The sequence below is a fragment of the Helobdella robusta genome (genome assembly GCF_000326865.2).
Source record: "Helobdella robusta unplaced genomic scaffold HELROscaffold_40, whole genome shotgun sequence".
NCBI classification, from domain to species: domain Eukaryota; kingdom Metazoa; phylum Annelida; class Clitellata; order Rhynchobdellida; family Glossiphoniidae; genus Helobdella; species Helobdella robusta.
The window spans coordinates 1,614,288-1,638,477 of NW_008704903.1; the positions used below are offsets into that span (position 1 = coordinate 1,614,288).

The window sequence follows — 24,190 nt, forward strand, 5'->3', positions numbered from 1 at the left end:
TGAGAACATTTTTTAATACATTATATATTTTCGTGCATTTATATATTCATATATATTTGCATGTAAATTAGTGTATAGGAATTCAAATCAAAATTTCATAATCTGTTCGGCGACTTTTCTCGCCATACTTATTTATTTATTTATTTAGAATGACATGTTTAAAAGTGAAACTAGTTTTTAAAGTTTTTAGAACTTGTATTATGTATAAAATATTAAATAAATAATTCAAATTAAATTAAAAATAACATAAATTTTTACAATTAATTGTACAATTTTGTTTTTAATAAAAATTGTTAGTTTAAAATCTTAAAATTTAGTCCACTGTTTTGTCTGAAAAGTTAAATTGAATAAAAATATAATAGTAGTAGTGACATGCTTTTTTAATTTTATTTTTCAGTTAATTTAGGTAAAAATAGTTTTAAAAACATATTAATTATGATAAAATCTTTATTTTGTTTAAAAAATCTGCCTAACGGAAAGATGGTCAACATTTTCTCAAAATGTGTAAGTGCCATGAATGGATGATAAAATAAAAATGAATGGGTTTTGTTGCTGTGAACAATCAACAATTCAATTTAAAATTTTAATTTAATTTTTTAATTTATGTTAAATTTTTAAACTTTATTTATAAATTAAAAATGTCATAAAAATCATAAATTTTAATTTAAATTAAAAACGAAATTAAGGGTATATTAATATTTGTTGAAGTAAATTCAAATAAATTTCAATATGAATTATTTTTGTTCACTTTATTTATTTTGTTTATTTCATTTTAATTTCATTTAATTTCATTTAATCAATGATTTTTTAATATTTTTTAACAGCCCCACTTGAAGACACTCCCATTATTAGTGCAAAAATATAGTAGTAGTAATAGTTCAACTGCTGCTGCTCATGTGCAAGGTACTAATTTCACATTAGAAAGAATTTTTCAATATAAAATAGTTCATTTTTTACATTTTAACTATTAGTTCATCTTTATTTATTTATCTATTTAATGCTTTTTATATATATTGCATTACATTGTGACTTAGTGCTATTCAACAATTGCTAATGATAACACAAGTGCTATTACTTAGTACTACACTAATGATACTATTATTAGCACTAATAATCATGATTCTAATACATTTTAATATTTTTTTTTCACAGATGTTGGTTCGGTGCAGAATGAAAATAGTAGATCAGTGTCAGTGAAATCTTCTATTGAACCCCCTGAACCAGTGATGCGACTTATAACCAAACATCCAGTTACATCTCCACCCAGACAAGCCTGGCTGGAAACTCTATCCACTAAGGATGGTAAAAAATTAGGACTCATAGACTTGCATTCTGATATTTTTGGGGTTTTTCCAAGGTTTATATTTAAAATTTGTAGTTTTTATGATTAACTTATTAGTTTGTTTGTGAGCTATATTTAATTGATTTAATAAATTTGTTCAATTTTTTTAATAGAAATTGTTTTTTCTTAGGGTTGATGTCCTTTGGCAGAATGTCATTTGGCAACAAACTTACAGAAAAATAGTAATTTTAAAAATTTATTTTGTTATATGTGTGCGTGTGTGTGTGCGTGTGTATCATTCACCAATTCATTGTCTATCATTAACCAATTCATTATTTACTATATCATAGAGACAAAGATATCACAAATAAACTTTATATAAAAAAAAGTACTTTCCTACTGATGAGAATGTATTTAAAAAATTGCATTTCTCTAACTTTCCGTCACCATTTTGAAATAAGGACTACAGGATAGCCAAGAACAGGGCTGAGATGAGAGGTGGGGGCCACAAGCCCTGGCCACAGAAGGGAACGGGTAGAGCCAGGCATGGCAGCATCAGGTCGCCTATTTTTATTGGAGGTGAGTCATTATATCAATTCTGTTTTCTAAGCTTTTTGATATTTTTCGGAAATTTTTCTGAATAATTCAGTCATTCAATTCATATATTTAAATATTTATTCATCACTACTTATTTTTCTTTCCCTAATTTTAGGCGGAAAGGTTCATGGACCCAGGGGTCCAACGTCTTATTTCTACATGCTACCTCACTGCATTAGACTGCTGGGTCTCAAAGTGGCTTTGTCAGTTAAATATGCACAAGTTAGTGGATTGATTGAAGGAAATATTGGATGAAAGAATATTCGTGCGTGTGTGAGTTGAATGAATGTGTGTGTGCGTGCGTATGTGAGTTTGCTTGCGTGTCTGTGTGTGTGTGGTGTATCTCCAACGCGTGGGTTATATTCTTATTTGTTTCAATTTGTGAATTCAGGGCGATTTGCATGTTGTTGATTCGTTAGAGTTGCCCTCACCAGAACCAGAGGTAGTATTATCACTGCTAATCACCATACTTTAAAGTACTCTAAAAACTTTATCATCGTACTTTAAAATACTATAAAAGAACATCACCATCATCATTATTTTAACCGTTTTGCCCAATGATCCATGTTCAACAGAAGTTTCATCTGCAAATTCTCTTAACTTCACAATAATAATTTACTTCTATGGCCTACTGCTGCTACTCAAGTATACTCATAGAGGATGTTATGATTTTTCATATCACAACTAACTTGTAGTTTCGTGCTTTTTTGACGGATTATTTATTAATATTTTTATTATTTATAATTATATAATTTATAATTATTTTTATCTAACTGTTAGTACCTGGAGGAAGTAATTGAAGCAAAGGGTTGGGGTCTATCTGTTCTATTTATAGACAAGTTAGTAGTGTGTATACACACGCGCACACACACACACACACACACACCCTCACACATACACTCACGCACACTGTTGTTATTATTTCTGCTATTATTGTTCATATTATTTCCACAGCAAAGATATAATACCGAAGAATATCGCCATAGCAACTTCAAAGATTGACTCATACAATGTCATGCCCAGCTATGGTTATTGAGATTTTTATCACGGCTATTATCATTAAATTTACCATTTAATTTATTATTATCATTGTTATTGCACCTGCTGTTACTGTTATTATTATTATTATTGATAATTATTTATTATAATTATATTTTAATTATGAATTATTATATTTTAATTATGAATTATTATATTTTAATTATGAATTATTCATAATTACACATGCAGGTCTGAACGTGTATAGCCTGCTGAAGCACGAGACAGTCGTCTTCACGCTGGACAGCTTGCTAGATGTCGAGGGTAAACTACTGCAGCTCACTAATAGTGAGGATTTCAGGGAGAAAAAGTTTGAAAGGGTGCGTGGCTCTGTAAAATGGCAGTGAGAGAAAGAGAGAGAGAGAGAGAGAGAGAGAGAGAGAGAGAGAGAGAGAGAGAGAGTAGGAACGAAAGAGTGAAATTAAAAGGAAAGAAAAAATGTTAATGTAAGAATGTGATGTAAAAAGAAGTAAAGAATAGTTTGATGAGAGAGAGAGAGAGAGAGAAAGGATGAAGAAAGATGTAAACGTAAGATTTTTTGTAAAAAGAAATGAAGAAAAGGTTGATGAGAGAAAGAGAGAGAGAGAGAGTACAATACCGGTGGGGTTGATGATGATAACGATGATGAATCAAATGATAAACCGTTGTTCTTGTTATTATTTATTTTATTCTTCTAATTATTATTCGTCACGTTTACGTTAAATGAAATAAATTTAAAATAATTTATAAAAAAATGTGTGTGGTTATTTAATCACGATACAGGGAGTTAGTAATAACGATGCTATATTATTATTATTATTGTCGTTATTATTATTTTTGTTATTATCATTATTATTATTATGGTTATAGGATATTTATAGTATAATAACGTTGTTAAAGTTATAATTCTAAAAATGGTCACGATATTAATTAAATAAATCACAAGAGTGGATAAAAAGTATGAGAAAAAATTCGTTTCTGTCTGTGTGTGTGTGTGTGTTTGTTTCAGTTTGTCTGTGTTTGTTTCAGTCTGTCTGTGTTTGTGTTTCTGTCTGTGTGTGTGTGCGTATGTGTGTTACTAATAGTTTTGAAGTTCTGGATAAAAACAAGATAACAGCAAGTGGCATTGTACGTTATCAGCCTGAATTAATTATGCCAACCAAATTTTGAATACGTACGTGTGTGTGTTTGTGGTGTGTGTTTAAATTATATACATTGAAAAATTTTACACAAACACATGCATGCATATGTGTGTATATATATACATATAAGTGTATTTATACACATTAAGTTCATAATATTAATAATATTACAGGTGCGTCACTATTTAAAAGCAATATGTTCGTTTGCTCTGTTCGCAGGTATAAATGTATATATATAAGCTGTCTGTCTCTCTCTCTCTATATATATATATATATTATACAATATGTTTCTTTAAATAATTTTGTAATTGTTATGATTGTGATAATTGTTACAATCATTACAACAACGATTATTGTTATTATTTTTATTGTTGCTTTTATTATTATTTTTATTATTCTTATTATTTTCTTGAATGATCACGTCGCTATGCAAGGAGTAGTAGCTGTCGTAAAAATCCAGGCTGCTAGTGGCGTTATTATCGACGATTGCGAAGTTGTTGTTATTGACGTTATTATTATTGTTGTTGTTATTATTAATGTTGTTATTAGTGTTGATGTTGTTTTTGTTGGTTATATTGTTGTTGATGATTTTGTTGTTAATGTTGTTTGGGGAACTGTTATTATTATTATTGTTGTTGTTGTTGTTAGCAATGTTTGCGTTAATGTTATTTGCGTGCTCAAAGTTGTTGTATTTACAAACAATGTTGTTTTTGTTGTTGTTGCTAGAATTGATGTTGTCGTTGTTGTTGAAGTTTGGGCCGTATCTGTCTCTAGTTTTAACGATAACCTCATTAAAAAGTCGATTTACTGGATAGGTTAGTTTAGTTGAATTGTTGCTGACGTTGTTGTAGTTGATGTTATGATTGATGACGTCGTATTTTTGTCTACTTATATCTGTGATATTACAAATTTCTCCATCTGCAAGGCGGGGAGCCGTTAACTTTTCTTCACATTTATCTTGTTTTTTGGAGGATAAATATGTTTATCTGATAATTCGTTCGTTCATTCATTCACTCAGTCATTTATTCAATCAATCAATCAATCAGTATAAAGATCAACCTATATTTCGTTTTCTCTTTCTTTCGTTAAAGTTTCTCAATTTTCTACCAATGATGGCGGTTAGAATGACAAATACCAAAATCAAAATTGCTCCTGTTGCCAAAGCTAAAACAGAAATATTATTATATATTATAGCAATAATAAGAATAATGATTATAATATCAATACGTACTTGTAGCCAAAAAGACTTCTGATTTAGAAGTATTCTTCAGCGTTGTGGCTTGGTTTGGTAGGTGGAAGGATGACATCTCTGACGGTTTATAATCTGTAAAATAAAAGACAAAAAATTATTATTGTTATTTATTACTTAATATATCATCATTATTATTAATATTTACGAATGCCGATGAAAAAATATCTAAAAATAACCTACGAATATCTAAAAATAACCTCACCTGGGCATTCTGGGCAGTCCAGTTTCATTTTGAACTTGGGGCTGCAGACGGTTTCGCAGTGCAAACATCTCTGAATGACGTCATCGTAGTAATCGTCGCTTCGACATTTTCTTTTCTGTCTACTGTGGAATGGTTGTCCACGGCGTCCGCCGCCATTTTTGGAATTCATGACGTCATCTCTGTGGTCCGTGACGTAATTTCTGGAGTTGACGACGTCATTTCTGGAGCTGATGACGTCGTGATCCGGATCCTCGTAATCCGGAAAGTCGTAACTTTCTTCGTCGTTGTAAGATTTGTACAACTCCGGTTTATCGTGTGTCGGAGTTTTTGCTGTTGTTTTTTTCATTTTTTGTTTTGCGAGTTTTTCGGAAAAAATATCGGTTATATAGCACTCTTTTTTTATCGTTTTTTATATCTAATCTATGCTTTTTTTTTGCAGTAGTTTTTTTTAATTTGATTCTTTTTTCAGAACTTTTTATCAAATTTAGTTTTGCAATCAAGCAAATTTTATTGGCAAAGTAAAGTAGTACTCACCTATCAACAATAAATAATTTTGCAGTTTCAAATAGTATCTATTCACAATTTTTCCAACAGATACATGAATTACAAGCGTGCACGGAACATTTTAGAGTTTAGGAAGTAAATATTGCCAATTTTTTGATAAATACCTCACAATATGGTGTTTTTGACATAATTTCTTCAAAATACACAACAAAATGAGGTATTATCCATTAAATCTTCATCAAGATACCATAAAATAATGGTATTACCCCACAGATGTTTCGGTAACATCGTAACTACACTTATTTCTGTCGCAAAAAAAAAATTAATTTAGATCCTCTTTAAATACATTATTCACAAATGTATGTGTGTACAGCACATAGATACAAGCATAAATACATTTATGAAAAACCCAGGTATAAAAATAAACCGCCTTAAAAGCGATTGTATGATCCTCCATGTCTAAAAATAGATATTTGCTTAGGTAACAATGTATAATCCCAATGTAATATATATACACACAAGCATTCGGTAAATGATAATATATGTGTGTTTTACACAGGTAGTAACAAATTTGAATTTATAACAGTTTTTTACCGCCTAAACTAGTAAAAGCTTGTTTAAATACATTTCAATCTGTCAATCACAGACCTAACCAACCAACCGCTACCCGAGTTAAAACTTAATAATTCGCAATAAATTCGATTTCAAATATTCCAAATGCGTGAACCAAATGTACACACTAAACTGTTTCATGGAATTTACGATGGTGTATCTATCTATATCTATCTATATATATCAGTGATACACTTAGATATATTTATAAAACTGGTGACTGGTAATGAATGAATTAGGCAACTGGTGACCGTTAATACAAGAACAATCCTTTTTGGTTTCCAGATCATTTCATTGATTCTATTTTCTTTGATTTGGCGAAATAAAAAAATATTAAATACAATCAGACTTAATGTAACGACAGGTGCCTTATTTTGAACAAGAGGGGAGCGCAAATGTTATGATGCTTGTTAAGACAACAGCCATTGAACAATGGTTAATGATGCTCACTTCAAAATTCAAACCAAGTTGACTGATTTACTGAATTTTATTTATCTGACCTATAAAAGCATTTTATATTTTATTGAAATTAAAAATAATTTTATAAAAATAAGTGAAAAAAAAACAAAGCTACTAAAACGTGTTATCGCAACCGTCATATCATCATATCATTACATCGTCATAATCATCATCATCTAGGTAGCAATTTTCTTGGACTTTGGTTCAGAAGAATAATCTGCAGCTTTTCTTTTCTGGACAGCCTGTTTTTAAAAATCAATCAATCAACTAACTCACAACCAACCAAACAACCCACTCACTCAACCAGTCATTCAAACAACTAGCCAACCAACCAACCAACCAACCTGATTGGGCCCATCACTTCCGCCAGTAGCAGCAGCAGCAGCTGAATTCTTAGCAACATTCATGGAGGAAGATGATGATGCCGCGTGGCTCGACTTTTTCTTCCCTCTGTCCTGCTTCTCTTTCTCTTCCAGTTCGGCGTTCTCTCGTTCTATTAACGTGATTAGGGAATGGCATCTCCTTTGCAGTTCCTAGAATGTGTGTGTGTGTCTGTCTGTGTGTGTGTACGTGTCTGTCCGTCTGTGTGTGTGTGTGTGTCTGCTAGTTTGTTTGCTTGTACATGCATATAAGTGTGTGTTTTTTAACAGGTATAGTTCCTAATATATGTATGCGTGTGGTTGTTATTAATTAATAAATGAGAGAAAAAAAGAATGAATGAAAAACGAATGAATGAATGAGCAAATGAGTGAAAAATTAAATGAATGAATGAGCGAATGAGTGAAAAATTAAATGAATAAAGGTTACAAACGGCGGCAGTTCTTGATTTGATGAACCAATCAAATCTGAATTGAGGTGCCTGCCTTATGGACGCTCTCAGTTGATCATATGCATTTTCTTTGTCTATTCCTATGTATGTTTGTATTGTATGTATGTATGTATGCATGCATGCATGCATGTATGTATGTATATAGACATATAGGTATGTACGTATGTATGCTTGTTTGTATGTATGTATGTCTATGAATATCTATATATTCTTGGGTGATTTTGTATAAAACTGTGCATGTTTGCACGTGATTCTTATATATCTGTCATAATCATCTCCAGTTTAGTCAACAAATTTTTTTTCTTCATAAATAAACCTGTTAAAAAAATGTTAAACAAAAAAAAAATCGGTGCGATCATCATCACCACAATCATCACCACAGTCACAATCATCATCACAATCATTACCACAATCATCATCATCATAATCATCGCAATCATCATTATCATCAGTTCAACCTAGATGATGGAGCATGCAGATAAGAAATCTATCTTCCTCCTCCGTATAATTTTTTCCCTTGTTCGTGCCGTAGGATATCCTTAGCTGATGGAATGGAGCTTTGTAGCGTGCGATCTGTAGAATGAGTGAATGAATGAATGAGTGAGTGAATGAATGAGTGAGTGAATGAATGAGTGAGTGAATGAATGAGTGACTGAATGAGTGAATGAATTAATTAATTAAAAGATGGAAGGCGCGAACGAAGGAATGAATGGCTGACGGATAGACTGAATGATGATAAGATAGACAGATGAATTGACAAAAATAAATGACTGAATAGATTTAGTAAAGGAATAAAGGAATGAATGAATGGATCAATCAATAAACTCAGCAAATGACCTTGAGGTCGAGAGCCCTTTTGATGCTCAGCCTCCTTTGAATCTTATGTTCTCCTTTGTCAATCTGTGCGAGGTGCCTGTCAATGTCTTGAAGTTCATTACTACGTTCCCAAAAGACCGATGCATATTCCATTACCTTTCATCGTTTGTATGTTTGTTTGTTTGTATGTATGTATGTATGTATGTATGTTTGTTTGTATGTATGTATGTGTATGTATGTATGTATGTATGTATGTGCATATGTTCGAACTAGCCAACTAATCATCATAATCACCAGTCAATCATAGGCAACGAATTATTCATCAGCCTCAACCGACCGGAATCAACCGGGCCGATCAGGAACTTACTTCAGCCGGGGTTTTCCCTTCGACTTCCTTAGAAATACTTTCCAGATCAGACCTGCCGTACTTCTCGTTGGCTTTTATAAATTGATTGAAATCTCTCTTTGTCCAAGTTGAGAAGCCCTGAACGGGGATGTATGTGCAAGTGTATGTGTGTGTATGTATGTATGCATGTGTGTGTATGTATGTGTAATGATACCCAACCTGTCTTAGTAATTCGTCTTTCAGTGCAATTTCCTCATCAGTTAGAGGTTCAGCGTCATCTATCTTTTTCTGCTCTTCCCGCCTAATTTTTTCGGCATCCGCTCCGTGATCCGGATCTTTGGGAACCTGTGATTGGTTGGTCAGTGCTTCGTTGAATGAGTGTGATTGGTCGGTGCTGTTTGTGTTTTGAAACTGTGAGTTAGTTTTGTTGGGTGTAATTTTTACCTAACTAACCAGCCAACAACTGAAATAGTTTAGCATTCATTCCTGGCCGCCAATCACATCACAGGACACGACACCGGCCACCAATCACATCACAGGACACGACACTGGCCGCCAATCACAGCACAGCACATCACAACAACTAACAGCCAACTATTCACGGCAGATCAGACCAGCCAACCTGACTAACCCTGTATCCAATGCTCTTCCTGAAGAAATAGATCTCCTTATCTAAAAGCTCAAACAGCTGTGGAGGGTAGAACTGAAAATCTTGAACCGTCGGCTGCTTAGGTGGTCTGGGTGCCTAGTAAAATCAACAACAACGACATTATAATTAGTTTAAATAACAAAAATTTGGAAAGTAAATATTGACCTTGGGTGCTTTGGGCTCGCTGACCCTCAGGGCCTCTCTGAAATAGGCATCAACGGCATAATTTGCCTTCCTCTCTCGCTTCGGTGGCTCAATCCAGCGATGAGTGATGCCCGATATCTTGTGCTTCTCGCGGTAGTCTTCGCCTGGTGGAACATTTGTGTGTGTGTGTATTGTGTTGTGTGTATTGTGTGTGTTTTGTTGTGTGTATTGTGTTGTGTGTGTTTTGTTGTGTGTATTGTGTTGTGTGTGTTTTGTTGTGTGTGTTAACCAGTTTCGGGAAACAACCGCACTACTTACTCAATCACCAATCATATATCACCACACCTTCAAACTGATACACAGAACTAGTAGATTCCGTCGGCTGGTCGAGCGTGAATGTTCTCAACGTACCCTCACCCAACTCATCCAGTTTCTTATTCATTTCTTCAGTCTATCATAGAAATAATTAATAATAATACAATTACGTAACAATATAATAATAGTACCATTTTTACATTCTAAAAATAGACAGCCTCAACCAGCTAATCACAAATCACCCTAATTTATTCCAAGCCCAACCTTTTTCTCTCCTCTTTCTAGTATGGCGTCGATATTTTCATCGGATATTTCGCTGTCTTTGGAGGCGAACACGTGATCTGCCCCGTGCCTGATCATGGAAAGCATCTCATCTTTGCCTAACTTGTGAGTGTTCTGATCTACCAGACGACCTTTGGTTGAAATTATTGAGGAAGGAGTTTAATTTTGAAACGAATCTGTACTTCCCAACAAAAAACCATCTATTCAATCAATCAATAAACCAACCAACCAATCAATCAACCAACCAATCAATCGGTCAATCAACCAATCAACCAACCAGCTTGGATAACGATATTATCCAATCTCAATTTCATCTCGGCTCTCTCGACGATCCTCTCCTCTACGGAATGATCGGTAATGAATCTAAACACTCGAACTTGTTTCAGCTGGCCTATTCTGTGGGCACGATCCTGAATTCGGGTGGGGGATAATTAGTGAGTTAGGAAAACAAATGAGAGATAAGTATGCCGAGAACAATTGACGAATTGGAAAAATTATGAAAAATGATTAGTGAAACTAAAAATAATTATACAAGCGTACTATTAATAATTATAATTTCAACATCCTTTCAAACTCGAACTAAACAAACCATGGCTTGGAGATCGACTTGTGGATTCCAATCAGAATCATAGAGTACGACAACGTCAGCAGTGGCCAAGTTTATGCCCAGGCCACCAGCTCGAGTGCTCAACATGAAGATGAATTTCGTGCTGCCCGGTTGGTTGTAGGCATTGATGGATTCCTGCGAGGTGATTGGTTGTTTGGGATGTAGTTGGTTGTGATTGGCAGACTGTGATTTGGATGGTTTTGATTGGCTGATTAGGATTTAGATGGCTGTGAATGATTGAGATTTAACTGCTTGTGATTGGTTGATTTAACCACTAATCTGATCACCGCAAAAAAAAACCTGTCTTTCTTCATGGGGTGTTTGACCGTCAAGCCTGCAATACTCATATCCTTTCCACAGGCAGTAATCTTCCAGGATATCCAACATACGGGTCATCTGACTGAATATCAACACTCTAGAACCTGCAAGTGAGTGTATGTATCTATTTGTATGTATGTGTGTATTTGTATGTTTGTATTTGCATGTGTGTATTTGTATGTGTGTATGCATGTGTGTATGTGAGTATGTGTGAGACAAGAGTTTAATAAAAAAGCATCAACCACAATTTTAAAAAAAGCCAGAAACACAAGAAGAAAGATAAAACTAGAATTGATAAATAAACTCTCACAACATTAACAAACCCTGTTCTTTAACTCTGGGCAACAACTTGTCGAGCAGTACCATCTTTCCACAATTATCGACTATATGTCGATCAGTAGTGTAAGGGGGTCCAGGTTCGGCCCCGTCGAATAGGTAGGGATGGTTGCAGCACTTCCTCAGCTGCATTAGAATGTTTAGCAGACGCATTTTGTCAGTTTTTCCCGCTCCATTCACGATGTCAATGTCTTTCATTAGGATTTTTGTGTACCTGTTGGTATGACATCAAAATTTAAATTTAAAATCAGTAACCAATCGAGTAAAAGCATGTTAGTAAGAAATGAAAAAACTAGCCAATCAAATAACGCCATAATTGAATTTGAATTCAATCATCCAATCAGATCACAACAAACCATTCCCTCTGCATTTTACTCAAGCCAATGTAGATCTTTGTCTCCTTCTTCGGCAGTAATCTCTTCTCAACCTCCGATTTAATCCTCCTAAGAAGAAATGGCCTCAAAACCTTGAACGTTTTACAATTTTTTTTCAAATTTTGAAGAGAATAATGTATAAAATGATCATCATTCTCACAATCACCATCATTATATGTATGGAAATCATCACCAAGGTCATCATTATTAACAATGTCATTGTATTCAGCAATAAAGCCATTTTTTAAATGTAAGGTAGGATGTAAAAGTTTGAACTGCAAATAATACTAGACACTAACAGCATGTAGTCTCTCGACCAGCTGTGCGTTCTCCAGACACGTGTTTGTGTTGAACCATGAATCAAAATCCTACCGAACGAAAAAAAAAAAAATTAAATTCATTTGATGAACAAACAAGAGAATGAAATAAATTTTTAATAGTATTAATCTGATTAAATTAACAAAAAAAATTATAGAAAAAAAACACTAACATCGCTAGAGTTGAAGACATCTGGTAGAAGAAAGTTAAGTAGGGCCCATAGTTCGTGCAAATTATTCTGAAGTGGGGTGCCAGTAAGTAGAAGCCTATTGGCTGATTTGAATTCGCGAACTATTTCCGACAGCTGTGATTGGTTGGTTGAGTGATCAATCAATCAATAATTATTGTTTGGTTAAAAGTACATGTATGTCTCAAATTGGTAAAATCCTATTGGTTTATACAAATTTTTTTAAATACATTCATGTCAAGTTAGCAAGATCATCATCATTATTATTATTACAAATATACACAATGTTATCATCTCTCAAGCCATCATCTGCATCGTTCCAGACAACAGCAACACCATCATCACAAATAACAGCATCCCCATCATCTAAATCATCCCAAAACGAAGGCTAAATCATCATCTCCATCTTACTGACTTTGGATTTTTCATTCTTAATTCTATGCGCCTCGTCGATGATCATGTACCTCCAATTATATTTCTTCAAGAGGGCCTTCTCCTTAATGACCATCTCGTACGACGTTATCATCACGTCCCACTCGCTGGGGAGGATCACATCCCTAATTAGGTTCGCCTAATTTGAAGAAAAGGAGGTGGTTAGGATAGGTAATATCAATTTAAAATCATGTTCTCTTCATTGGATTTGCCTAAATCAAAAAAAAAAATTCGTCTGGTGGCCTCAGTAGGTAGTAATACCAATTAGATTATGACAATAATAATAATTATAACAATAATTATAAAAATTATAAATTATGAAACTAAATTTTTTAAAAAATTTCACCCTCTCATCCTGTCCACCAATCAGACAGACGGCCACCAGGGTTGGAACCCATTTTTTGACCTCGGCCTCCCAGTTTGCAAGGGTTGATTTAGGAGTGATGACTAGATGGGGTCCTGATGTGTGTCTATAGTGCTTCATGTACCCCAACAGAGATATTGTCTGGAGGGTTTTTCCTAATCCCTAAACGAGAAATTCAAATTTTTTTAGGGGTGCTGAAATATGTTTGCCTATGTCAAAATGTGTAGGTGTGAATATATATTTGTGAGGTTTTTCAGTAGTGAAAATTTGATCATTAATTAATTAATTAGACAATTAAATAGATAAATGTTAAAAATTTTTTGAAAAGCACATACCATCTCGTCGGCCAGTATACCATTGATTCCATTCTCATATAGTGAAATCATCCAGTTGAGGCCTCTTACCTGGTAATCTCTCATTTCCCCACCCTTCACGTCTTTAGGTAAATTAGTGTAAATTAGTGTTAAATCACTTTGGTTTCACAAGTTTTTTAATAAGCAAGAGAATAAATATATTAAAAAATAAACGTCTATTTGAAATTTATTCACTGACAGGATGGTGATGAATCAAATCTCGTAATAGCCTGGGCTTTCTTGATGTCGGACAATAATTCCTCATCTTCCTCTTGCTCGGTTCGCCTATGTCTATGACTGTTGGGGGGAAAATTAGACATTTTCAACAAACTTGTTGGCATGTGAGTAAAATAAGGGAGCTAGAAATAACTTCAAAAAATAGAAAACAAAGACACAACTAACTCTCCAGCTTCTATTAGCTTAACTTTTTCATCCTTCTTCATTCTTGGTCGGCCAGCTTTTATCTTGAGTGGACTGGTTGGCATTTTTCCACTTTTGTTGGCATTGTCACCAGTCGTCATGAAGTGAGCAAACAATTCAGTCTGCTGGAGCAGGTAGTCAAATCTGTTTGTTCGATCGTTTTCCTGTTTGGACGGGGCATGGGTAGATAAGAAAAAGAATGTTAGGAATGAATGATTTGGAATGTTAGGAATGAATATTTGTGTTACTGTTTAAAAATTTCATTCAATTGTTTCTATTAAATTTTAAATATTATTAATGGCAGATTAGTAATATTTTAACAACAGACCAGTTTTGATTCATATTCTGGGTCCATCTCTTTTTTGGTCTTGGTAGAATCTTTTATAAAGGTACCCAGCTGTTGTAATTTTTAACAATTAGTTAATTAAATTTTAAATCAAATAAGGGACCATCGTTAAATTAGATCAACATTTAAATTTCCTCCATTTTAGTAGTTTATTTATTATTACTTTATTTAGTTTATTTATTAAAAAATATATAATATTATAATTTTATTTGAAAAATCACACAAACAGTAAAATCCTCACCCCAGTCTCCGGAATTTCATTATCGTCTGCTTCGTCAACATTTTTATCATCATGATCGGTTTCCATTATTTTAAACTCGATTAAATATTTAAATTAAAAACTAGGAAAATTTTATTTAAACAACTTTGTCGTTGGCGACAAAACAAAGCCCGGCAGGCAAAGAAATGTCAACGATAATTATTGAGTAAACAAAAACATTGAAAGTTAACTTTACGCAAATTAATTAAAATTTAATTTAAGCATATATTTATTTGTTTTAAATTTTATAAATGATTTAAATAATAAAATTTTCTAGATAATGTTTTTTTAACATCTGGTCAACAATCTAACTCATCCCTAAATTCATTTAAATGGGCGCTCATTACAAATTGTCATGAAAGTTTTTCACTCAAAAAACTCCTTAATATTTGAAATTTCTTTTATTTCATACTATTAAATCAAACAAAAGTTAATTTATTTTATTTTGAAACTTTTACTAATTAATGTCAATATGTTTTTCGGCATTAACCGGACCTTTCCCTTTCTCCGCCAACACCACAACAATGATGAACTTGACCACCGAAAATCAAGATGGCCATCCGATTCTTTTGTCGATTCAAGCCAATCTCGTTAGTTCATTTGTTCTTTATTATCTTTGCTTCTTTCTTCCTATATAATCTCTGTGGACCATTTGGTCATTTTACTTTATTTGCGCTTGTGATCAACAGTGTTGTCATTCCTACTCTTAATTTCATTTTGATTAATTATTAAAAATTAAATAAAAATGAATTATTTTGAAAATAATTAGGCATTTTGTCAGGGAATTTGTCTACTTATCAGCGATTTCGCCTAATAGCTTTGATGATGGCAGAACATAATGGGCGCCCTGTGTATGAAGATCCATTGACAAAGATGTTGATGATATTGTGTAAAAATAAAGAAAAGAATCTAGATTTCGACCAGCAAAAGATGAAGTACTTCAAATTAGAACTGGACCCCTCTGCTGCAATAACGTCAGTCAACTCCAGATATACTTTTGGTTACGATGAGGTGGAGCTGTTAGGCAAGGTTAGTGCATTTCTAAAGAAGATGTAGTGATTTTATTATATAAATACATTACTTTACATTTTACTACAATACAATACAATGAATGTAGAAGATATTTATATGATATATATATATATATATATATATAATATGTTATGTTACAATGAAATACAATAAATATAGAATATATATATATGATAGATATATATATATATATAATATGTTATGCTGTAATTATGTATCTTATATGATGGGCTTGAGGACCTAAAAGTTGCTTGACAATCCTCTTGCAGTGATTCTGTGTTTACTTATGTGCATGTTGTCAGCGCATAAGTATTAGAAAGAATTGAGAAGGAATTGTAAAAAAAAAAATTTGTTTCAATTTTTAAATATATATTAGTGCACATATTATGCTTAGTATTTCATAGAAAGAATTGTATAAAAAATATTAATTTCAATTTTTTAGATATTCATTAGTATATTAGTATGTATCAGTGCAAATATTATGATCAGTAGCTCATATTTTTGTTTTATTTACAGTGATTCTATTTGAATTAAAATTTTAAAATAATTTTTTTCTCACATTAAATCAACGCAGCCCATAGAGTTGATAGCCCCAGATATTTATAGAACAAAGAGAGAGAGTGATGAAAGAAAAGAGGAGTGTAGTGGAGAGGGTGAGTTAAAAAGAAACGCTGATGATATCTCCAGTCGAGGAAAGAGATCCAGCGACATGTTGCAGTATTATTTCTCGACATTGGAGTTTAGCGATTGCCATCAAGTTAGTGACGACCGTGAAAATGGCGTCGGATTTGAAAACTGGAGTAAAAGTAAACTCAATGATAATTGGGAAGATTGCGACAGAGCCGATGCCAAAATGCCCTCATATTGCGATGACTCCACTAACAAAGATAACAAAGACGCAGAAAGTGTTGCTAATAATAGCATCAGTATCGATGGCAAAAACGATAGTGAATTCGACTTTGTGAATGTTAGTGACATTGACACCAATAGCTCAGTCGTCATCAACAATCGTAATAACGACGACGATGGAGTGATAATTGCCGATGACGACCTCGATAATTGTGGTTTAGATTTTGTGGACGGTAACATCTGCACTGTCATAAATTCAAGGGATGGTGGTGGAAAAGAAGAGAGGATGTACGACCTCGATGCCGATGGTATCGATACTAACTCTCTTGCTGTGGCTTCTGCTGCTGACGCTGCTACCGCTAACCTAGCTAGCTTTTTAGTCGTTGGTACTACTACTAATACAACTGCTGCTGCTACTACTAATACACAAGTGTACAAGGAGGCAAAAATGTCATGTCAACCAGAGCTACCATCAATGTCATTCCATCTGGCTTCTACTCATCTGGCCAAGGAATATTTTGGTAATTGTGGGAAAAACCCAGAAATTTCGTCGAGTGTTATTGAAGACGGTTTTTATAGAGGAATTTGGAGGAATAAGGAGAATGATTTGTTGGGTTAGTTTGGTGTATGTTTAGGTGTATTTGGCTTTTGCATTATGTTTGTGTGCTGTTATGTGTTGTGTTTTGTGTGTGAATGAAGTGTAGTAGTTAGCTGCTTGTATTGTGTGTTTGTGTTCTGTTTGTATTATTATGTGTTATGTGTTGTTGTATTTGTGTGTTATTCGCTTGTTAGTTATTATGCTGGTAGTTTTATGATGCTTGAGTTGTTTGTTTGTGTGTGCGTGTGTGGGTATTGTTAAATTTTTAATTTCTAACATTAAATTCCAAATCTTTTTCACATCCTTAACTGATGTCAGTTTGTCAATATTTGCGTATTTTTATAGTTTGTGTGTTTGTTTGTGTGTTAGCTCCTTTGTTTCTGTGTTCGCTCCTTTGTTTGCTTGTTCGTTCGTTTGTCCGTTCGCTAATTCAATTTATTTGCCCGACAGATGTAATTTATATGGTGACCTGCGCCCAAAAGAGGAACGACTGCAGCCTTGAGATTACAGGCTTCGTAACGCAGCCCAACAAGAAACCACAACAGGGCAAAAACGACGACGATGATGAAGAGATGGGCGGTGGTGATGATAATGATGATAACGATGATGATAATCATGGTAATGGTGCTGATAATGATGATAACGATGATGATAATCATGGTAATGGTGCTGATAATGATGATAACGATGATGATAATCATGGTAATGGTGCTGATAATCATGGTAATGATGATGAAGTTATGGACGGTGGTGATGACGATAATCATGGTAGTAATGATGACGATATGGCCGGTGGTGATAATGATGGCTGGTCGGGATCGAAGAGTAATGAAAGGACATTGAGTATAATTGATAATGGTAACAATGATGATGATGATGATGATATCAATCATCCCCACGAACTGATGATGATAAAGAATGATGGGGATGGTGATGTGGTTGCCAGTTTGGTTCATCATTTCGAAGACGTAGTCTTGGTCCAGATTAAGAATGATGATGATGATGGTGATAAAGATGGTGATGATGATGATAAAGATGGCGGTGATGATAGTGATGAGATTAAGGATGGCGGTGATGGTAATGATGAGATTAAGAATGGCAGTGATGGTGGTGATGAGATTAAGGGTGATGATGATGATGATATCTCAGTTGGATCACAACAACAACAACCACAACAACAACATATCAACTCGGATACATACACACTGATAAGAAGACACAAGCCATGTAGATACAGTCATGACAACGACGACGATGATGATGATGATGGTGATGACAATAAGAATAATAATAATAACAGATACAATGATGGTGATGCTGATAATAGTTGTGACGTCATCACAGTCAATGAACACAGTTACTGTCGATTGGCTTTTGAAGATAACAAAGCTATGGATGACGACGATGGTGATGATGAGGTGTCTGGCGATATTGATGATGATGATGAAGGTGATGGTGAGGAGGATGATGGCGAAGATGATGTGAGTACGGAAAGCTGCCATAGTTTTAGAAAAATGAATATAAACCGTAACAACAATGATGATGATGAAGACGAGAAAGATAACCTAGATGAAGATGATGGTAGAGATGATGATGAAGACGATGCAGATGATGAGGAAGACGGTGTTGATATTGAAGAGGAAGAAACCCCAATGGAAGGTGTTAGAGATGATGCTGACATGGTTGATAATTTGGACGAAGATGATGGTAGAGATGATGAAGAAGTGGGTACTGATGGTGAAGAAGACGGTATTGAGGTTAAGGATGAAGAGAAAGCAATGGAAAGTGTTAAGAGTGATGGGGGTAATGAAAAAAATATTGATGTGGTTAGGGTTAGGGTTGACAATTTCGATGAGGAGGAGGAAGAAGATGATGATGATGATTGTAGTCAGGATGGTACCTTTGATGAGAGTCAGCTAGTTGAGGGAGCTAAAACATTTGTCAGAGATTATGAGGTTAGGTTTTGTATTGTATGTTTGTTTGTTTTGTATCTGTTTGTTTGTGTCTGCTTGTTTGTATTGTATCTGTTTGCTTGTTTACACTGTATGTTTGTTTGAATATGATTATTAACTATTCAACCAACTAACTATCTTGCTATGTTTTGTATCGTATGTTTTGTATTGTATGTTTTGTATCGTATGTTTTGTATTGTACGTGTTTGTAATTGTATTGTATGTCTCTCATATACCATCAGCACCGCCATCGTCCCACGTTCATCGCCCTACAGATCCAGAGGTACCTTGGCAAAGGTGCGTTTGGCTGCGTGAAGGCTGCCACACGCAGGTCGAGCAATAGGCAGGTGGTGGTGAAGTTCATCAAGATCTCGAAAATTCGTTCAGACGGCTGGGTGCACGATCGCGATTTCTACGCGCGCGACTTCCCCGAGATGCTGAAGGCTCAAAATAATCTCGCTGATGATAATAATGGAAGGAGACGTGACGATGATGACGATGTCGGAAGAGCAGCTGCTGCTGCAGCCGATAAGTATCGTGGTGAGATTGATTATAGTAGAATTAGCGGGATGCTACCTTATGAGGTGTACATTCTGAGCCACATCCAACATCCCAATATCGTTAGGGTCGGTTGGTTGAATGGCTGGTTGGTTGAATGAATGGTCGATTGATTGGCTGGTTGAATGATTGGTTGGTTGGTTGAATGAATGGTTGATTGGTTGGTTGGTTGAATGAATGATTGGTCTATATATAGCATTATTATTGATTGGTTGATTAATTGGTTGGCTGACTGATTGATTGATTAAATCGTAATTGAATAATTTAATTAAAAAGAAACGAATGACCGCTGTTGAAAACAGATGCTGGACTTCCACGTTGGCCTCCACTACATGCAGCTGGTCATGGAGAAGCATGGCGACGGAACCGACCTCTTCGACTTCATTGAGAGGTGCACTACCAGGTCCGAGGAACTCGTTCGCTACATCTTCAGACAGGTGAGTGTCAAGGATGATCTCTCTTTTTTTTTCCTTTTCCATCTCTCTCTTTTTATATAAAAGTTGTTGTTTGATCTGTCAGTCACTCAAACAGTTAACACACGTACTCGTATCAAATCTTTCAACCAATCAGATCAGTCAACCAATCAACTCGCGCGCTAACAAACAACCGACCAACCATACGCAGCCAATCAACCAACACGCCAACAAACGGCCGACCAATCAATCAATCAACTCTAAAATCCACAACCGACCAATCAAATCTTGTCTCAGATCGCAACAGCGGTGAAGTTCTTGCACGACAGTCGCATAGTGCACCGCGACATCAAGGACGAGAATATCATAATCAATGAGAGTTTCCACATCAAACTCGTCGATTTCGGCTCAGCTGCCATCTACAGGAAGTGGACCTTGTTTGACAGTTTCTGTGGCACCATGGAGTACTGCCCGCCTGAAGTCATCAAGGGTGAAAAGTCAGTCGATTGATTGATTGGTTGATTGGTTGGTTGACTGATTGATCTATAGATTTATTGTGGCTTGTTGATTGGCTGGATGGTTAGAAGGATTGATTGATCGGTGGCTCGATTAGAGATGTTGATTGACAGGGAATATTGATTGATTGATTGATTGATTAGTTGGTTATTGGATGGTTGGTTGGTTGATTGATTAATTAGTTGGTGATTGGATGGTTGGTTGGTTGATTGATTGATTAGTGATTTATTCTCTTCCCAAAGGTATAAAGGTCCCGAGGTGGACGTGTGGGCGCTTGGCACGACCCTGTTCACGCTCTGGAGTCTGGAGAGTGCCTACCTCTCTAAGGATGATGTCATTCTACACAAACGTGCGCCACTGCCTCCTGATACGTCGCTAGGTGGGTTGATGGGATGATTTGATTGGCTGGTCGATTCGATTGGTTGAGTGGTTGGTCTGTTTAATTCGATTGGTTGATCGAGTGATAATTATCCGATTAATTATGATAATTTATTCAACGTTCAATAGATCTGGCGTTTCTGATTGGCTGGATTCTGGCACGTCCGAAAGAATTTAGGCCTACCTTGGATCAGGTGATGCGCAACCGCTGGTACAACCAGCCGACGGACATTTCCAAATTTAAGTACAGCGAGGTTTGCGCTCCAAAGAAACGTAAGTGATGATGGCTTGACGGTGATGTTTGTGGTGATAATGATGGGATAATTATGTGGTGGTGATGAAGATGATGGTAATCTTGATAGTTGTGCTCCAACAATGGTAGTACAATAATGTGATGATAATTATTTTTACCACCAAAACTTGGTAGAGGCACTTATGCTTGAATCATCAATACAATTCCTAAAAAACAGGCAAGAAAAAAGCACAGATTCTTCCAGAAGTCGCCAACAACAACGACGACGACGAAAACAACAGCAACAAGGAGGCCATTTCTGTTGCGCAACAACAATCCGGTGTTTCGCAACAACAGCAGCAGCATCAACAATATCAACTGCAACATTTGCAATACAGAGAACCTTGTGTCACCTATAATGTTAATGTCGATAGAAAGACTTTGAGCGCTCTGTAAAACGTCTTCAACGGAAATTTGGATTTGGATGATGTGAAAGACGATAATGATAATTATTGTGATAGTAATTAGCGCGCCTCTACATTTATATATCTATTCAACCTTGTAACATCTCTCTACGCGTGTGTAATGTGCCTTTTGGAGTGACTTTGATTTGGTTGATTGCCTGGTTGCTTGAAAAAAAGTTGGCTGGTTGGTTGATTGATTGAATGATTGATCGTTCGGATGTCTAATTGATTGACTTTTAAACATTTTAACTATCTGATATGCCATGATGTTAGTATATTTCTACACTTTAGCGAGTATGATCCGAAGGAAGAAAATATATCTTCGACTCTTCTTTTTGAGTATTTCAGAGTATCTATTTTTAGAGTGCATTTTAAACGTATTTAAAAATCGTGATTTATAAAAGGCTATTATTTATTTTATACAATATATATATATTTTTCTCATGTTTTATGTGATATATATATATACCTTATCTTATCTATTTACCTATTTCTGCAGTTAAGTGCCTTATGTTGTGCTTACATATACATAGTCATTAATTAATTGATTGATTTTTTAATTGAGTTGAAATAGAAAGAGAGCAGAGAGAGAGGGAGAGAGTGTTAAACAGCATTACCTCACAAAATTAATTAATTTTTAATTAATTTATTAATTTGTTAATTGAGGAGAGAGAGAGGGGGGGGGGAGAGAGAGTTATACAACAATATCTCAGAAAAGAAGTTCATCAGGTGTTTTATTCAGGGTAGATTAAATGTATCTATGTGTACCGTTTTGTATGCTATTTGTATTGTATGTACGTGTGTGTTTGTTTGTGTGTGTGTGTTTTCTCTTTTCTTATATATTCAATGGTGATTTAAACCATTCCATATTTTTAGCAATCTCAATTTTTTTTTATTTTATATTATTTATTAAGGTCTAGTTTTGTGTGTGTGTGTGTGTGTGTAGATTTTATGTGTGTGTGTATATATGTGTGTGTATGTGTGTGTGTCTTTCTCACTACTACTACTACTAATAATAATAACGATATCATGTATGAGTTAAAAAAGAGGCATTATTAAGGTACTAATGAGTTACGCCGATACATAGATGGATATATTTTTATTACCAACTTACGATAATATTTATATATGTATGTCTTTGTTTGTGTGTGTGTATGTGTTTGTGTGTGTTTGTATATATATATATATATATATATATATATATATATATATATATATTTATATAATATATCATGGTGTTTTTAATAAAAGATGTTTTTAATCTGTGTTTCACGTATTTTTCCCAGATCTTTCATGAACGAATGAAGGAGTGAATGAGTGCTTGAATGAATTAGTGAATGGATGGATGAATGGGTGGACGGATGAATTAACGAATAATGAAAGAGAAATTGATGGATGGAAGAATTAGTTAATGAATGAATGAAAGAAGGGAGGAAGGAACAAAGAATGAATGACATTTAGAGATGATAAACTTAGGGGTGTGTCTATTTCTGGACATATAATTCATCCATAAGAGATGAGTGTGTTTGTATGTGTGTATATGTATGTATGTTTGTTTGTATATGTTTGTTTGTACGTATGTATGTATACGTTTGTTTGTATGTTTGTTTGTATGTGTGTTTGTACTTGTAAGATGGGGACAATAAAGGATAAGTGAGAAAATTATTCAAATTATGACCTGCTTGTCAATGATAGCTTACATATTTTTGTGTATGTGTGTGTGTGTTTGGTTTGTATGTGAAACTAAAGTCAGATTTCTGAACATGCAATAGAAGTACTTATATACATACAGACGCAAAGATACATATTCATACATACATTCAGCCATACATACATATACATACACACATAAATACACACACACATACATACAGACACACATACATGAGCGATATTATCGTTAATCAATGGGCGGCATATGAATTAAGTTGTCATCGTTAGCACCAACATATGTATGTGTGTATGTATGCATGTATGTGTGTGTATGTATGTATGTATGTATGTATGTGTGTGTATGTATGTATGTACGTATGTATGTATGCATGTGTCAGCCAGTAGTACATACACGTGTGTGCGTGTGCATGATATATAAATTATAAATCCGTTCATCCGTAATTTTGTGACAATACAAAGACATTTGGGAGAAGTTGTTTCACTCTCTCTCCCTCTCTCTCTCTTTCTCTACTCTTTCTATCTCTCTCTCCCCTCTTTTTTATCTTTCCTTTATTTTTCTTTTCTTCACAAGTTTTTCGAAGTAACTTTATTTTTTCTACTGCTAATATTATCTTCAATATCAACATCAATATCAACATTGTCTTTATTTTCTCATCATCATCAAGAGCGTCATCATTATCATAATCATCTGCAACAACGACAACAACAACATCGTTATCAGCAGCAAGCAAGCAACAACAACATCGTCGTCGTCAATAACTC

General features: G+C 34.5%; 4 protein-coding genes across 4 annotated transcripts; 2 read left to right on the forward strand and 2 right to left on the reverse strand.

Annotated features, from left to right (window-relative positions):
* The first annotated feature begins 367 nt into the window (after positions 1 to 367).
* On the forward strand, positions 368 to 3,808 carry HELRODRAFT_101733 (hypothetical protein). Its single transcript, XM_009025255.1, has 11 exons — positions 368 to 504; positions 825 to 903; positions 1,153 to 1,357; positions 1,473 to 1,524; positions 1,744 to 1,861; positions 1,995 to 2,101; positions 2,271 to 2,321; positions 2,660 to 2,718; positions 2,834 to 2,907; positions 3,110 to 3,299; positions 3,322 to 3,808. Exons 1-10 carry the CDS (start codon positions 436 to 438, stop codon positions 3,262 to 3,264), a joined length of 969 nt encoding a protein of 322 aa, XP_009023503.1. The 5' UTR covers positions 368 to 435; the 3' UTR covers positions 3,265 to 3,299; positions 3,322 to 3,808.
* Positions 3,809 to 4,330: 522 nt separating this feature from the next.
* On the reverse strand, positions 4,331 to 5,838 carry HELRODRAFT_177047 (hypothetical protein; the record flags this gene model as incomplete). The annotated part of the gene is made up of 3 exons (XM_009025256.1): positions 4,331 to 4,995; positions 5,270 to 5,362; positions 5,493 to 5,838. 3 exons carry the CDS (start codon positions 5,836 to 5,838, stop codon positions 4,331 to 4,333), a joined length of 1,104 nt encoding a protein of 367 aa, XP_009023504.1.
* A 1,237-nt stretch (positions 5,839 to 7,075) lies between these two features.
* Positions 7,076 to 14,879, reverse strand: HELRODRAFT_101736 (hypothetical protein). The gene is made up of 25 exons (XM_009025257.1): positions 14,745 to 14,879; positions 14,486 to 14,554; positions 14,140 to 14,321; positions 13,937 to 14,034; positions 13,720 to 13,820; positions 13,367 to 13,546; positions 13,004 to 13,159; positions 12,574 to 12,705; positions 12,383 to 12,451; positions 12,066 to 12,175; positions 11,697 to 11,923; positions 11,356 to 11,477; positions 11,038 to 11,190; positions 10,726 to 10,858; positions 10,431 to 10,579; positions 10,197 to 10,302; positions 9,873 to 10,015; positions 9,690 to 9,803; positions 9,278 to 9,403; positions 9,080 to 9,196; positions 8,734 to 8,868; positions 8,355 to 8,469; positions 7,879 to 7,976; positions 7,412 to 7,600; positions 7,076 to 7,309 (listed from the first exon to the last, which is right to left on the reverse strand). Exons 1-25 carry the CDS (start codon positions 14,808 to 14,810, stop codon positions 7,244 to 7,246), a joined length of 3,156 nt encoding a protein of 1,051 aa, XP_009023505.1. The 5' UTR covers positions 14,811 to 14,879; the 3' UTR covers positions 7,076 to 7,243.
* Positions 14,880 to 19,414: 4,535 nt separating this feature from the next.
* Positions 19,415 to 21,339, forward strand: HELRODRAFT_84503 (hypothetical protein; the record flags this gene model as incomplete). Its single annotated transcript, XM_009025079.1, has 6 exons — positions 19,415 to 19,588; positions 19,739 to 19,819; positions 20,054 to 20,188; positions 20,462 to 20,661; positions 20,923 to 21,059; positions 21,188 to 21,339. The coding sequence occupies 6 exons, from the start codon at positions 19,415 to 19,417 to the stop codon at positions 21,337 to 21,339; spliced, it is 879 nt and encodes a 292-aa protein (XP_009023327.1).
* Between the last annotated feature and the right edge of the window lie 2,851 nt (positions 21,340 to 24,190).

What these genes read in the sequence shown, in the direction of transcription:
- HELRODRAFT_101733 (XM_009025255.1), top strand. Translation starts at nt 436, where the DNA reads ATGATAAAATCTTTATTTTGTTTAAAAAATCTGCCTAACGGAAAGATG. An exon ending in AACAAACTTACAGAAAAATA is followed by an intron (nt 1,525 to 1,743) that starts GTAATTTTAAAA and finishes TTTTGAAATAAG; the next exon opens with GACTACAGGATAGCCAAGAA. An exon ending in GTCGCCTATTTTTATTGGAG is followed by an intron (nt 1,862 to 1,994) that starts GTGAGTCATTAT and finishes CCCTAATTTTAG; the next exon opens with GCGGAAAGGTTCATGGACCC.
- HELRODRAFT_101736 (XM_009025257.1), bottom strand. Translation starts at nt 14,810, where the DNA reads ATGGAAACCGATCATGATGATAAAAATGTTGACGAAGCAGACGATAAT. An exon ending in GTATACTGGCCGACGAGATG is followed by an intron (nt 13,547 to 13,719) that starts GTATGTGCTTTT and finishes TTTCTCGTTTAG; the next exon opens with GGATTAGGAAAAACCCTCCA. An exon ending in TTAAGAATGAAAAATCCAAA is followed by an intron (nt 12,706 to 13,003) that starts GTCAGTAAGATG and finishes AACCAATCACAG; the next exon opens with CTGTCGGAAATAGTTCGCGA.